This window comes from Podarcis raffonei, chromosome 10, assembly GCF_027172205.1.
Source record: "Podarcis raffonei isolate rPodRaf1 chromosome 10, rPodRaf1.pri, whole genome shotgun sequence".
Classification (NCBI taxonomy): Eukaryota; Metazoa; Chordata; class Lepidosauria; order Squamata; family Lacertidae; genus Podarcis; species Podarcis raffonei.
In genome coordinates this window covers 46,161,539-46,178,224 of record NC_070611.1, presented here as the reverse complement: position 1 = coordinate 46,178,224, position 16,686 = coordinate 46,161,539, and the positions used below count along the sequence as shown (strand labels likewise).

At 41.3% G+C, this 16,686-nt stretch overlaps 1 protein-coding gene across 13 annotated transcripts in view; it reads left to right on the top strand.

Moving 5' to 3' along the window:
• Positions 1–16,686, top strand: part of TNRC6B (trinucleotide repeat containing adaptor 6B) — a 106,239-nt gene that overhangs the window by 70,856 nt on the left and 18,697 nt on the right. For 10 of the 13 annotated variants that reach the window (XM_053406860.1, XM_053406859.1, XM_053406858.1 and 7 more), the window contains 11 exons: positions 411–456; positions 2,840–2,988; positions 8,885–9,052; positions 10,353–10,478; positions 11,943–12,074; positions 12,661–12,771; positions 12,942–13,110; positions 13,503–13,640; positions 14,372–14,548; positions 15,740–15,886; positions 16,467–16,562. In XM_053406860.1, coding sequence (XP_053262835.1) covers positions 411–456; positions 2,840–2,988; positions 8,885–9,052; positions 10,353–10,478; positions 11,943–12,074; positions 12,661–12,771; positions 12,942–13,110; positions 13,503–13,640; positions 14,372–14,548; positions 15,740–15,886; positions 16,467–16,562 — 1,459 coding nt within the window. The remainder of the gene's footprint in view (positions 1–410; positions 457–2,839; positions 2,989–8,884; positions 9,053–10,352; positions 10,479–11,942; positions 12,075–12,660; positions 12,772–12,941; positions 13,111–13,502; positions 13,641–14,371; positions 14,549–15,739; positions 15,887–16,466; positions 16,563–16,686) is intronic. The other 3 variants (XM_053406868.1, XM_053406866.1, XM_053406862.1) reach the window with 1 other exon arrangement.

Sequence of the window (16,686 nt, the reverse complement as noted above, 5' to 3'; positions counted from 1 at the left end):
AGAGTTACGGGAACATCCTGTCCCATACTGCCAACACAAGGATTACTTGGCAGCACATTTTAAGACTAGATGCATCTTGAGGATGAAGTAACATTCTGGCTGCTGTTCTCAGAATATAATCCCTTGACCACAGAAATGTCAGGATAGAGAGGTTTGTGTCCAGAGCAGCTGTCCAGCTATTTTTCTCTCCGTTTCTCTGTGCTATTGGTTCATACATTTCTGGCTGTATTTTTGGACACACATCACCACCAGCAATTAGAAAAGGCTATGCTCAAGGTTAGTTCAGTATGCTATTTTTAAGCCTGCCAATTCACCTCTTTAATTTATAAAATGCATGCCCCCCCCCCAAATACTGGATTTTATATTGAACAGCATAATACTTTCTAGTGTTTTTTCTCTTTCTTTTCCAGAATCAAACTGAAGACACTCCGGGCAGTAAAATGGACTTATCAGTAGGTGTGTACCTAATATGGCAATAAGAAAAACTGATTTGGTTCATGAGGCTGAAGTGCTTGGCTTTGAAAACAGTATAATAAAGCAGTATGTGGCCTTTTGCAAAATGATTTTAGAACAGCTTAAGGACCTTTTATATAATTTGGTGTGTAGCTGATGACAATGAAAGAATGAAAGTTTGAGCTAGGATAATGGGAAGGGACTAAGTCTGGTTACTGCGTGCATTAATAAACAGACCGTCCTTGCACAAAGTCCGTTTGTGATAACTGGGTTTCATTCTGTTCAATAGTACATAATGATTCATGGACTTCTAGAGAAAATGTCAAAGACCTACTGTGGAGAAAGAAAAACTGATTTGCTTAGTGGTAGTATGAAGGGAGGTTTGTGTGTGTGTGTTTTTACAGTATTTATAGCCCACTCTTCATTGAATGTTTTCATTCCCAGAGCAGGGAGCAAATGAAAATAAACAGAAAAACAATATAAACAATTTGTATATAAATGAGACCCATAAACAAATAAAAAAATTATCTCAAGGTAAACAAGCAAAATTACAACAACATAAATTAATATTTCCCATTTAACAAATACAAGCCTCACAGTCAGCTGGGCTGTAAGGCAGTGATGTGCAGTTGGGTTTGCTGGCCTCTCCCATCTACCTTCTCTATACTAGCTAGCACAGACGGTATTCAGGGTCCTCCAGGGTCTTGGGAAGAGGGTCTGTGGCCTGAAAGGCAGTCAGTAAACCACAGCTGATGTTTCTCTCCTGCTCAGTACTGGGGAAACTTGCAGGCCTCAAGATCAGCAGGACTGCCGGGTAGTGATGCTTTTAGGATGTTGCTTGTCTGAGTGGGTGGAATCATAGTTTTTTTTCTGTCAACAGCTTAACTAAATGAAGCTTCCCTGTCTTAGAGAAGATTGTCATGACGGAGCTCTGTAAAATTATAACCACTTGAAGGAGAAACAGACTGATAACTTACCTAAATTGTCAGAACTCATTCTAGAAAGTAGTTATAGAGGACTTATGCTTAGCCCCATGCAGGCATGGGGTCCTGCAAAGTTCCATCTTTCCTCTCATGTGCTTTAATGTCTATTTGTAGCCACTGGGGGACGTATTCAGAAAATGATGTTTCCCAGCATGATTGCAGTGTCAGCAGTATGCTGAGGATATCCAGCTCTGTTTCTCATTTTCATTTCAAGTCAGGTGAGGCTATGTGCTAGACCAGTTTCTAGAGGCAGCAATAGGGGAAAATAAAAGAAGGCTGAATCCTGACAAGATAGAAGCCCCGGTTCTTGGGTCTGGGAATTGGGTAGGTGAACGCACCCACAAACAGCAGGTGCAAAGTTAGGGGGTGGGTGTGTCAGGATTCAGCCTTCTTTTATTTGCCCCCATTGCTGCCTCTAGACACTGGTCTAGCACATTTTGTGCCCCTCAAGTCCTTGGGCCTCCAGTGTGCGAGTGCCTTTTTTTACTCTTGCTGGTTTGCCAGTTATGTCTGTTTCTGGACAGATATCCTGCCAGGGTTACCCACCGCCTAGTAATATTCCATTTAGATTCTAATATGCTGTACATGGGCACACCTTTGAAGATGGTCTGGAAGTGACAGTAATGCAGAATACATTCTGTCAGAATGTTAGCTCACATCACATAAACTCTGATTCTGAAAGACCTGCATTGGCTGCCTGTATGCTTCCAGATGGAATTTAAGGTACCATTATTCACCTACAAAGCCCTAAATTGAGACCCAAATATCTGAAATGCCGTATTTACTCGTGTCTGATATGCCATTGAATCTAATTTGCACCTCAATTTTCAAAACCTTGAAACCAAAAAAAAAAAAAAGGGATTTTCTGGCAAATGTAAATGTCCCATCAAATCTAATGTGCACCTTAATTTTTGCAAAATAATTTGGCCAAAAAAGTGAGCATTAGATTCGAGTAAATACAGTAATCATTGTCCCTTTATCTAGGAACTAGGCCCTCCCTGCACATCCCACCATCAGGATAAGTATATTCTGAGGTCCTCCGCCCCCCCCCCCGGGTTATGGAATGCCATTGCCTTGGAAGTATAACTGGCACCAATATGTCTGGTGTTTCAGCAGCAGGTAAAGGCCTACTTGTTTGCCTGAGTCTTTGCAAAGACATAATGTGTTCTTACCTGCTCCTTTGATTTTATAGGAATTATTATATCTGAACATTAGATCATATGATGAAGGGTAGGCTAAAAATTTATTTAATACATTTATAATAAGGCCGCTAAGGAATTTTTGTAGTTATTGTAGCATATGAGTATAAGTGGAAAATACTTCATTTAGTAATTTATGAAGTGTTGCCGCAAACCTATAACAGCCACTCATGAATGCTTCCACTTCCCACTTTTTCCTTTCAGGTGGTCTCCAAGATAAGAAATTTGATGTGGATAAACGAGGGATGAATCTCGGGGATTTTAATGACATTATGAGAAAGAGTCGGCCAGGTTTTCGTCCTCCTAATTCCAAAGACATGGGAGCCCCAGATAGTGGGCCTTACTTTGAAAAGGTAAGACACATTTTGCTTGTAAAAATCTGCAGTTTATTCCAGATGAAATTTTAACATCCCATCCGATTTCAGCATTGCAACTTAAAGACATTGTTTTATTATGAGACTTTGAGGAGAGAAAAAATGCTTGTTTGGGGCAAATGAGAAGAAATGGGGTGAACTGAACACATTGGTGATCTTTGGAGTAATTATTACTGTTCTGGAAAAACACTTCAGGAGAGTCCCCAATCATGTGTTTGTATGAAAAAAACATACCGTATTTTTCGTCCCATAGGACGCACCTAGTTTTTTTTTGGGGGGGGGGGAATAAAGGGAAAAAATTGTCCTTTATTTCCCCCCCAAAACCAGGTCGGGGAAACCAAACCAGGTCGGGGAACAGTGGTATGGCGGCACTCCGCCTCCCCGCTGTCCCCTGAGCTTGTGGGGCTGGCGCTGGGGAGAAGCGCGCTTCTCCCCAGCACCAGCCTCCAAACCAGGTCGGGGAACAGCGGTATGGCAGCGCTTCGCCTCCCCACTGTCCCCAGAGCTTGTGGGGCTGGCCGATGTCTGCCCGGTGTGCTTCAGGGCGCCCCGCCCGCCGGGCGGCAGGCTGCTATCTGCAGCGTGAGGAGCCCTGTGGGAACTCCCGCATGGCTCCCCAGGCTTGCTGATAGCTTCCTGAAGCCTGGGGAGCGAGAGGGGTCGGTGCGCACTGACCCCTCTCGCTCTCCAAGCTTCAGCGAAAGCCTGTTTTCACCCCATAGGACGCACACAGATTTCCCCTTCATTTTTGGAGGGGGAAAAGTGCGTCTTATAGGGCGAAAAATATGGTAACATTTTATTCTGAATGTATTATACATTTCCAACATTTGCCCCTAAAAGTTACTGGATGGTTTTGCTAAGACTTGAGTGCCAAATTAAAAAGTACAACAATGATGAGACAATACTTTTAATACATGCAACAGCCCTTTCCTCAAAAAATAGTTGGTTCCCAAAGGCCTGTTGAAATAGAACTGTCTTCACCTGCCAGCAGAAGGACAGCAAGGGGGAAGTCAGCCTCACTTCTCTAGGAAGGGAGCTCAGGAGTCTGGGATAAGCGACTGAGAAGGCCCTTTCCTTCATTTCCACAAAGCATGCTTGTGAGGGTGACACGCGGCTGAAATCTTAATGGCGAGCCCCATCAGGTTCATATGAGGGAATATGGTCTTTCAGATAGCCTGAACCTAAGCTGCCAAACACTGAGTCAACCTCTTCACCCTGCTATCCACTATGATCCTAAGGTCTCATTCCTAGTCAGTCATTCACAGTTCAGACCCCAACGGTGTGTATGTGAAATTAAGGTTTTCACCCAACATGCATCACTTTATACTTGTTAACACAGAATTGCATTTGCTTTTTTACAGTCCGTTCACTCAGCTCGTAGAGGTCCTTTTGGTCTTTTTAATGACCCTGAACAATTTAGTATCTTCTGCCATGGATTACCCCTCACTCTAGATCATTTATGAACAGGGCAAAAAGCACAGGTCCCAATACTGATCCACTTCCTGCATTTCTTAATTTGAAGAACTGTCCATTTATTCCCATTCTGCTTCCTGCTACTTAAACAATTCCTGATCCAAAAGAGGACCTCTCTTATTCCATGACTGCTAAGCTTACTCAGGAGTCTTAGATGAGGTACCTTTTCGGGGGTAAATTGAAAGTCCAAGTGCACGGTCAGCTGGATCACCTCTGTCTATATGTTTGTTGACACGCTCAAAGAATTCTAATAGTTTTGTGAGAAAGGACTTGGCGTTCCAGAAACTATGCTTATTCAACTTCAGCGAGACTTATTATTCCATATTCTTGATTATTTTATGTTTAACAATTCTTTCCACCAGTTTTTCTGGGACATAGTTAAGATAACTGGCCTGTAATTTCCAGGATTGGTGTTAAATTAGTTACTTTCCAGTCCTCTGGTATGAAAACTTATCTGAGGAATAAGTTACATTTTTTTGTTAGAAGATCTGCAATTTCCCATTTGAGTTATTTGAGAACTCTCAGGTGGATGCCATGTGGACCCAGTGATTTGTCAGTTTTTATTTTGTCTATTAGGCTTACAATTTCATCTCTCATCACCACTGTCTGCCTAAGTTCCTCAGACTTTCCTCCTGCAAAAGTTAGTTGCAGCACTGGACTCTGTCCTATATCTTCCATTGTGAAGACAGATGCAAATAATTAATTTAACTTTGCCACAATATTCTCATCCTCCTTTTGCACACATTTGACTCTCTTGTCATCCAAGGGTCCAACCATCTCTTTACATAATCTCCTGCTACTAATGTATTTAAAGAACTTATTGTTGTTTGTCTTTGTACTTTTAACATAGTGCTCCTCAAATTCTTTTTTACCATCTCTTTATTGTCTGTTTGCCAAAGTTTGTGTTCCTTTTTGTTCTCTACTTTTGGGTAAGACCTCCATTTTTTGAAGGCAGTCTTATCTTCAATAGTTCATGTTATGAGGAAGCAGATTCCACAGGACACATAAATCAGTAATCTGAAGATGATGGAGACAGCAGGTCAGGTAGAGTTCCAACCTGTGATCAAGATCTAAGAGCATAAACATTGGGAAGTAAAAGGCACTACAAGGCAGGCATTAAGCATACATGTAGATCAACAATAACAGCAATAAGATGCAGAGTTGTCAGGATCCTGCTCAAGTCTCTGAGAGCTGATCGCTTGTTCTCATGGAGTCTCAGTTTTAACCAAGCCCTCACATATATATCCTGGCCCTGATTACCCCTCCCATGCGCTACCTACTTGGCAGAGGACTGGAGAGCCTTATAGAGGCAGCCCTTGAGCCAAGCACCCCATCACCCCTCCATATGCTCCCATCAGATGTTCTGCTTGTGTTGGTCTGAAAGGCTGGTTTTCAAACAGTGCGCCGTGGCACCCTGGGATGCCTCAAATGATGGTCAGGGGTGCCGCGGGCAACACAGGCTTCTGTCCCTCTTTCCTTCCTTCCTTCCTTCCCTCCCTCCCTCCCTCCCTCTGAAGCCCTCTTGCATCTCTGCCTCCCAAAGGCTTGCACAGCTGTTTGTTGCAGCAGCCCTGGCTACAAGCATCCCAGGCAAATAGTGCCTCTGGGTTGGCCGGGGGTGCTGGTTACCAGGAGCTGAAGTGCCTCACAGACCAGGGGTGGCTGCGGCTACCTGGAGGATTCCCAAGAAGAATGGAGAGGAGAGGAAGCTAAGAGAACACTCCACAAAGGAGGGTGTTTGAAAAAGCGTGAGAAGCTGCCAGCTCTTCAGGCAAGGGGTGACATAACTGCGTTCCTGAGCCCTATAGGGGTGCCGCAGAAAGAATGTAGTTGGTCAAGGGAGCTGTGGACTCAAAAAGGTTGAAAACCTCTGGACTAAGGAGAATGAGTCAGGCCCTGGTTCCTCTGGGGACTGCAGCTTGGGGCTGCTCTTTCCATTTCCAGCTCAAGGACCTTGTATTCCAGAGTTTCCTGGCTGTCAGATTCAGGCTTGCCATTGAGATTTCAGCTCATTTCCTGTGCCACTAGTTTGCTCAACCTAGCTGGTACCTTTTATCTCTGGCAGAATTCTGGCTGCTGTTCCAGGTCTAGGCCATGACATCAACTATGGTTCCTTTGTCTGTTTTTACCCTGTTGGAATTCACAATGCAGTATACGCCTATTTCCTGGGACGCTGAACTTACTGAATTAGAGGAGAATCAACTTACATATTCTCAAAGAAGTTCCATCCAAATTTCAGCTTCATTTTGGTGGCAGATTTGAGGATCAGACACTCATTGCTACAACCATACCCTCAGTGCACAGTGGGTTAGAAAAAACACAGTATGGATTTATTTGGAACCTGGACTGCTGGTCAATATATTTCCCTAAAGATTCATTAGAATCATAGAATTGTAGAGTTGGAAGGGACCACAAGGGTCATCTAATCCAGCCTCCTGCAATGCAGGAATATTTTGCCCAACTTGGGGCTGAACCCATGACCCTATAAGAGTCTCACACTCTACAAACTGAGCCATCTCATACTGGGACAGAGTTAAACTTTTAAAAAGTCCTGCTTCCAATTCCTCTGAATTAAGACATGTGTCATTTGGAATCAAGAAACATACTTCTAGTCAACACAAGTAAGAAACTTCAGAGCCATCAAATTATTTCAGAACTTGGTTATTTTTGTAACCATTTGCAATGGACCCCCTCCACCCAAGGTATCTGCTCTGCTTTTTAATGCCAGAAGATGTATCTCATTTACTTAACACTTAATCACTTAATCACTGGGTCATTTCTTAATACTACAAGAAATAATCAACCCAGCATTGTAATACACTTTTTACCAGTGCCAGATCCTCAGGTTGAGATGGTACCTAGTGTTGTTCTTTTCTGGCTTCTGGTAGGTTTGGTCCTGACATAACAAAACCATAATGTCCTCTGTTTAATTACTTAAAAGAAGAGAAGATCTCAGACCTCTGTTTCTTTGACATCACCTAAAGCTAGGAATTTACCCACAGAAAGAAGGTACCTGATCCATTTCCTTTTGATAGGATTCCAACCAAAATTGCAGTTGCCATAAAATCAAGTGTATCAGGTTATTAATGCTGAAGGACCCTTCAAAATTCTATACCTATACAATCTTACACAAAATAAATTTGCTCAGAGTCATCCCTAAAGTCTTCTAGTGTGAGCAGACAAGAATTTCAGTGTTCAAGTATTGCATCAGGTATACAACTTTGAAAACTTGGAGCACCCTTGTAGACTACTTTTCTTGGTTTTTGTCTGCTGTTTGGCCCGGTCTCTGGCTGTTGAAATAGTGGGGGTTTATTCTGTACCTAGCCGTGCTTGTAAATAACACAGCCAAATTCAAAAGCCCTGTTTGTCACCACTAAGTTTCTGTATTATTTGTTTTTTGGAGAATGACAAAGCCAATGGCTATTACAGAGGTAGCTGAAGCAGAATATCTCAGAAATATAATTTCTAGAAATGAGGAGCATTCAGGGAGCCCCAGAGTTAGGTCTCAAAGAGAGGACTTTGATGGCTATTTCATATTTTTGCATTTACATAAATAGCACTCCCATGAAACAGAAGCTAAGTTAGCCCTAAGCTGTCTTAAATATGGCTTGATTCTCACACAGGCAGTAGGGAATTGTATTGTCCAGAGTAGCCAGTGTCAACCTCAAGCTGAAAACAACAGCACTTCACCAAAACTGCCTCCATCTTCCTGGGCTATCAGTCTTTCTCTTCTGATCAGGGAGTGAGGAATTTCAGCATTCTACACTGACCTTGCTGGCTGACACTGTGCACCAGAGACAGATAAGGACGTTAACCTGAGAAAATGAATCAGTCAGTGTTTATTTTTTGTGTTTGGTTCTAAAGAGCTTTTGGTAACAAAATACTCCATGCGAGGATGTTCATTCTCTTGCTTTGTAAGAAAGATGGACATACTAGTGTCAGTCGAGTAATGCTTATAATAATGTACTGGATGGAAGATCTTTAAATTGCCCAAGAACCGAGATATTATTCTGATGAGATTTCTTTATTCTTCACCTGCCTGAATTCTTCTGCTTGCCTCATCTGCTCTAGGTGTTACTCAGTTGTAGATCTCCTGAAAAGAAATAAAATTTTGTCAGCAAATAGAAATATTGCATCTCTTTTATTGAAGATTATCACTTCCACAAGCAGGGCAGCATTAGCTATGGGTAAAGGTTTTTAAGTATTGAATCAATTGTTCTGACTTGTCTCCTTTTAGTCCATATTTCCAAAGTAAGTAGTGTACTTTGTTGGAACATATCCTTTTAATGGTTAAAATCATACTAATTTTGCATAATCTTGGTCATTCATGGTCACTCTCTCTCTTCTTGCATTCTGTTGCTTCACTAACCAACTCCTGCTGATTGGCTACTTATTTCTTCAGCTGACTTTGCCTTTCTCCAATCAAGATGGGTGCCTTGGGGATGAGGCTCCCTGCTCTCCCTTCTCCCCTTCTCCCAACTACAAGCTTTCTCCCTCTGGTTCCACACTACCCGTCTGCCTTGGGGCAATCGGCTCAGGGCTCAACCCCCAAAACTTCGCTGCTAGACAAGTAAGGAGGTCACATTCTTGGTTATATTACTTCTTGGCTGCATCCTATAGTTAATCCTTGTCAGCTTGGTTTTTGCACCCGTTTTTTAAATGTTTTTTTTCATGGAAAATGTAGTAAGATAAATCTCAAATTCAGGAACCCACCAGTCTTTATTGCTTCCTTCCAGACATTCAATATGTTGCTTATGTCTGTTACTTTGATCCCTTACTAATACCTCACAACAGTCTGTGAGTTTACTTTCTCAAAGAAAGTAATTAAAAGTCGGGGAATAAACATTTTGGAACCCAGTGCAAGAATAAACACTTTCCCCCTTGTTCTAAAAAAACAAATTTGGCACTAAAACTTCATACTACATTTATGCAGTAGTTACTCTGTTTAAATTTGTATGTGTGTTTGCTCTTAACTTATCCTAGAGCAGTTTTGAAACCAAAGAAGAGACTAACAATTCTATCAGTTTGGAAATCTCTAGGAATAACAACACAAGCTATAACCACATCTACAAATGTTTTTCTAAGGTTAATATGTATCGTGAATGTATCCCTGCAAAGGGACTAGGTCACTTCTACTGGAATTTGTTTTCAAATTGAATATGCAAGAGACACCTGGCACAAAATGTTGCAGTGTGCTGTGTTCCCTGTTCTGAATTCCAGACACCAGTCCACCCCACGCCTGTTTTAGAGTCGATTCCCCACACCTCCAAGCAGTCTGCATTACACGGCCTCTGAGCATGCTCAGATCCCATTGGGCTGTTTTGGGGTTTCCCTTCCCCTGAGTCTGCTGATACCTCTCTTTTGTATATGATGGTGCTGTTTTGACTGTGTAAGCAGTGGCGCGTTCTCTCTTAGAATATTGGAATTGCTTTACTGTGTATGATTAAATGCAGTTTGAGGACTGCTTAAGACCTTTGAGTAACTTTCCATATTAAATAAAGAAGCAGCTAAAAACAATGAAGTCCATCATATTAGGTAGTTCTTAATATTTTCTTCTGCTATATGTAATAAGTAATAAATACTGCTATCTACAGTATTCAAACACAAATCCCTTTAAATATAAACATTGCTTATCTTTTCTCTGCGCCTTCTTTTCTCCTCTTTAAAATGTGTATGGCATACAATCAAACCTCTTAGAAGGGAATGTGTTTGAAAAAAATGCCAGGCAAATGAATCAAGATGAAATAAGGATGACTATCATTGGCATGTTACAAATTCTCATAGTTATATTAACCCCAGGCTCCAGCTAACATATATAAACAACTATACTCACAACCTGATTTGACTTTCTTTCATTCATTCATTTTTAGGGTGGCAATCAAGGTCTGTTTGGAAACAGCACAGCACAATCGAGAGGAATGCACCCACCAGTGCAACCGCTAAACCCTTCACCTAATATCCGGGCACAAGTGCCTCCCCAGTTTCTTTCTCCCCAGGTAAACAATTTTTAAAAGTTTTTTTGTAGATGGTTTGTTATAGTCTCTTCTGTTGTTCCACATATGGAGTTGGATTTGAGGACATCTGGTGGAGGGAAGAGGCTTTAGTCCGTTTCCCAAAGCTACATATTTTGTATGGCTCATCAGGAGCTAAAGAGCAGGTACAGTGTCTTTTTGCAGTCTTCTTTCTAATAGCATAAGCTTTTTCTTCATCTGCATTCGTTGTTTTCGGCTGTTGACTTTTTGATGTTAGAAGTATTTGGTTTCAGTTTGAAACTTGTGACAAGGGAATCCAGATGTGCCATACAAGAGTGAAAGTGCCACCCACTTCCAGTTTGGTATTAATTGGTATTTATGAGAGTGCAGTGGGGGCATGAGATTGATGGGTGCTCTTTGATGAGAGGGAGAAGTCCTCGTAGAGGGGATGTGTGACTTTGAACCTAAGTAAGGGAGAGAGCCTAGTTGGGTGTGGATTGCTATCTTAGAAAGTTTTCTAATAGGTGGGTAGGTGAGCTTTGTTTAATTATGGCTTTACACAAACAAGCAGTGTGCTGGTGCATGCTTCTCAAAGGTCTCTGCTTAGCTCCTCTCCTGCTTCATGTTGAGAGCAACAAACTATGATTGGTAGCCAGGGTTTGGTTTTGGGGTACCACTTATAGTTCCCTTGAAGAAAACAAACCATGAGCCCAAGTCTGCATAACAACAAGCCAAAACATGCATTTTGTTATTTCTGATGCTGCTAATTCATGTTAAATCCATAGGTAAACATCAACTGTGTTTTAACATTATGTATACTGAACCAATGGTGCCCCCACTCCTTAGTTCATCCTAAAGTGTAAAAAGGATGTAGCTGAGGAGAAGAGGGGCTAGCAAGAACCTCACTCTGTCAGAGCTCTATATAATGTTGTTGCACATTCAGAAAAAGCTCATCTTCCTCAGAGGAACAAGTTGCTCCTTCCTCCTCCTCCTTTGTGCATTGCAGTCTCTCTTATTCTCTTCTCCTTGCACCCCCTTTCAAATGGTGTGGGTGGGTGTGTACATATACATGCACACATTTCTGTATGATGTACTGTTAAAGCTACTCATCCACCAGGGCCCTGCCACAAACTGAAATAGAATATGTTAACTCCAGAATCATGTTCCATATTAAGCTCAAGCTCTTTTCTTTAAATGTACAAAATGTTTGTGCATTGTTCAAAATTTCAGCCAAACAAAAGCTAGCCAACTCAAGTAATTGATTCCTTTCTGTACTCACATATTGCTATATGTGTTTGTACCATATTCTTTATGTTCACTTTTCCTTTGTTGCATTATATGTTGATGTTCAATTTCATTATGATTAAGATCACACACTTTGTTTTCAACAGAGACATCTTGCTTTTGCATACAGACCTGCTACAAATGTCTTTGTTGTTCTGTCAGTTTCTGGTTTGACTTGTGTATGCCTTTGCACTTTTTATTAAGGTTTCTGCCTCCATGCTCAAGCAATTTCCTAACAGTGGTCTGAACCCAAGTCTTTTCAACATGAATCCCCAGCTTTCTCCTCAACAGATTGCTATGTTGAGCCAACTTCCGCAGATCCCCCAATTTCAGCTTGTAAGTAACTATCCTACTACAGTAGCTGACTGAATTTTGCATACTCCTGTGACTGTTTTTGCAGCTTTAATCTTTTTGGGAAAATGTTGTACTTCAGATCTGTGGAAATATATACTTAGTTGTTGAAAAGGCACAAATAAGTCATATGCAGTTGTGGGAAGGGGACACTTTCTAGCAATGACTTGTACTTACCTTTACAATAAATCAAGCTTCATACTAGAAGTACTGGGCAGAGGCACACCATACATTTAAACCACATGACTTTCCCAAAGTATCCTGGGAACTGTCGTTTGTTAAGGGTGCTCTGTGAGGGGAAAACTGCAGTTCCCAGGGCTCTTTTGGCAGGTGAGTCATGTGTATTAAATGTGCATTAGATGTCCTTTTAAGTGCTTGGTGTGGATCATCCCACTATTTCTAATTAGATGTAAAAGGGAATGCTCATCCATAGTCTAAAACGTTCATGGTAAGTTTCTTTTATTATAAAAAAAACTTACAATGCTAGTCATATCTGCTGAACAGTGCTCATTTGCCAGCAGTTAATGCCTATAAATAAAGTCCTTCATTACCTCCTCTACTTGCCTTCCAGGCTTGTCAACTCATCCTCCAGCAACAGCAGCAGCAGCAACAACAACAGCAACAACTGTTACAGAGTCAAAGAAAGATTTCCCAAGTAGTACGACAACAGCAAGAACAGCAGGTACAATATTTAATCAGCAATGTATGCGTGAGGTGTACAATAAAGCCTAGCAATATACCAAGAAGATGTTATTGAAGCTTTATTATTGCTTGAAACTAATGCACTGTTCAAAATATAATCACTTGTTTGTACTAAGATAAACAAATTCTTCTTTATTTCATTAACTGCAGATTGCACGTATGGTGAATGCCTTTCAGCCACAACAGAGGCAACCTGGCATGAAACATTCTCCATCCCATCCAGTTGGGCCTAAACATTTAGACAGCATAGTACCTGGTGGTCTGAATGTGAGTCTCTCAGATATACCAACCAAAGGGCAAATTCCTGGATATAGTTCAGGTAAGTACTGTAAATAGCTAAAACCCTGTGATCTGTTTTGATTTCTTAAGCGCTAAGAATCTGTGTACCAAACCCAAATACTGGATTTGTTGTTTGTGTCAGTTGAATTGCTGAATCAGTCTTGCTACATAGAACTCTAGCTTCTGTTCTTCTCTGCAGAGTGTACTTCAGCGTTATGTTGACTCACTAGCTTTATTTTCAAACAGCCTTGCTTATTGCAGGATATCATGTTACAAAAAGTATTTGTACAAAAGCATAAGACAGCTTTGTAGTGATGAGCATTTGCATCATCTCAGCCATCTATATGGTTTAAAAACATAATTATAAAGCAGTTTAGCTTAAAGCAGGGGTGGGAAATCCTTGGCCCTCAAGTTGTCATTGGTTTTTCACAGGTTTTGGTTCAAGTGGCATGGATTATGGCATGGTAGGAGGGAAAGAAACTGGAACAGAATCTCGCTTTAAACAATGGACTTCTATGATGGATGGATTGCCATCTGTAGCTTCCCAAGATGCCAATATGCACAAAAATGGTGAGAGATTCCAGCTTACGTTATCAAAAATGATTTTACAGGGTATATTTATATTGCCACTTTTTGCCTCTAGTGAAACACTAGGACAGCAACTTCTCCTGTATTGTTGTTTTGCTGTGAGATTGTTGTATTTTAATTGTTCTAAGCCACTGTTAGCAATGCAAATGCCTTTGGAAAGGTAATATATAAATCTGAACAAATCATAATGGGCTTTTTGTTCTGGTAACCTTTTTTTTAAAAAAGGGCCTCTAATTTTGTATCTTGTTTTTCTTACATTATATATATGCTATTTTCTCTCTTACTCTAGTGCAGGGGTTGCCACTGTGGTGCCCTTGGGCACCAGTTTGCCCTTCAGTATTTCCTGTAGCACCCATGAAAGGTCTTGGTAAATATCCCCTCCAAATTCCACAATGCATGAGAGACTGTTCAGTCTTCCAACTTAGTTCCTGTTTGCACTGGTGTGTCCTCTCCTATATGCCTCCATGGCAGCCATTTTGTCTTATGCCACACCTCCATAGCAGTCATTTTGTGACTGCCATCCACAACACTTTCACAAAATTCCAAATGTGCCCACTGGCCCTCAAAGGTTGGTGACCCTTGCTCTAGTGGCTTTATTGTTACAGTGAAACTGGTATGAATTGTCATTCTGCTTTTATGTTAGGTTTGAGCCCTGTTTCAGCTGCTACCATGATGTCCTTTTATCAAAATAATATTTTTCCTCTGCTTTCCAGGGACGATTGTGCCCCCTGGAAAAGTACGAGGGGCATCGCCCTATAACCAATTTGATATAATCCCTGGCGACCCACTGGGCAGCCACACAGGTCCTGCTGGAGATAGTTGGTTACCTGCCAAATCTCCACCAACAAGTAAGATTGGAAGCAAATCCAGCAATGCCAGTTGGCCTCCAGGTAATTTCAGTGTCCTTGAAAACTGTTCATAAATGTTACATCCCAGCTTATAAAATAAAATTTGTTACTGCGATCAATGTGTCACCGCTGTCAATGGCTTTCTATGCGCAGCAGACTGGTGCTGTGCAAACATGCATTGTAAGAGGGGTTCCCCCCCCCCCAGAATTTGGACCATTTCCCTGTATGAGGTTGTGTAAAACTTGTTTCAGAGGTGTAAACTCCATTTTAAAGAAACCAAACTTCTTTGGTCCTTATAAATGACAAGAACTAAGCACTTTTTTATTTTGTATAGTTTATTTTTTGGGGAGGTTTAGGGTTAGGATAAAGTTGCTACACTGAGCAGTAATGCCCTACTCTTGACCACTGGGAATGTTATACAGTAATACGTCTTGCGAGCGTCCGCCTTGTCTAGCGTCCATTCCGGCGAACGTCTGCGGCAAACCCGGAAGTACCGGAATGGGTTACTTCCAGGTTTGCCACATGCGCAGAAGCGCAAACCGCTCCGTACGCAGACTCAGCGCTTTGCCCTGCGTCCTTTTTGGCTAGCAGCCGGGGCTCTGGAACAGATCCCAGCCGCAAAATGAGGTACGACTGTACAGCAATTTATTTCTGAGACTTCACCAAGCGTTGCCTCTTTCCCATCATCTGTTACGAAAAAGGAGCAATGCAGCAGCGAGCTCCAGATGGCTGGAAAGCCAAACAGGATGCTGATGATGTTGATCATCATCATCATCATCACCATCACCACCACCACCCCAAATTTTGAAAATAGGTGTGCTTTAAGCCTACTCTTGAATTGGCATCTTTATTTTTTGTGATTTATATTGTAATGGCAATTGGCTACAGACAATAAAAATGTGACTGATTGACTACATACAAACATATAGTAGCAATATTAATTTGTATGCTTTTTAATCAGAATGTAGAATAACATTTTAATTGCTATTTTTGAAAGGGTAGGAAGGAATGGAAGAGCTAATAAGGGACTAGGAAACACATGTATGCCTTTACATTTGTAATTAGATTCCTCTAATAACATTATCTGCACTCTCAAACTGATCTCCCAAGACCCCAGAACTAGAAACTTGACACCACACATTCTTGGACACCTCATACTTGTTGGAAGAATTTAACAACTTTAAGTCTTGAATATTTCATTTGAAATACTGTATGATTATTGTTATCTTTCAGAGTTTCAGCCAGGAGTGCCATGGAAAGGTATTCCAAACATTGACCCTGAATCTGATCCCTATGTGACCCCAGGAAGTGTGCTGGGGGGTACAGCCACATCCCCCATTGTAGATACTGATCACCAACTTCTGCGGGACAACACCACAGGTATATTTATTACATAATACAATTTCTGTTTACCTTGCAACTATTATAACTGGAATAACAAGTTGGATCAGCAAATACATGTTTGCTGATTATAAGTTGGGGCTGGGATACATTTGCAGGGGAGAATCGGCAAAATTGAGGGTGGTTAATCTCTCTACACAGCCAATTATTTTTCCTTATAACCTCTTCTGCCAGGCCCCTTTCCCCCCCAGCCAGTCTTAGTCGCAGTTTTAGACTTAGCTAGAGGGGGAAATAGGAAAATATCTTATCTGGAGGGTAAGCATTGGTGAACCAAGAGAATGAATTAAAACCCTGTTTGTACTTAGCAAATTTCCCCCTGGAAATGTCCCTGTCCTGTATTAATGGCAGTAGGCAAGTACAAACAACCCTATTCTGCTCTGTATTCTATTCTAAGGTTTGAAGATGCAGATGTTGCTATGGTTTAATTTATGTTAAGACTAAATACATGGATCTGCAATAGGTTTCTGCCATTCATTGTCATTGCTAGAAATGTCAGTTGTCACATAAATTCTTTATTAATCTATAATATTTTTCTTTACCTTTACTTATTATGCCATAGGGTCTAATTCTTCCCTCAACACCTCGCTGCCTTCACCTGGTGCCTGGCCCTACAGTGCCTCTGACAATTCCTTCACAAATGTTCATAGCACTTCAGGTATCTGGTTTCCATTCTCAATGCACCTAGCTCACATTTTATATTGTAGATGGAAAACCTTGAGATATATAAGCATATATAGCAATGCTTTGTACAATAGATAGTTGCCTGGGTTTTTTCCTCA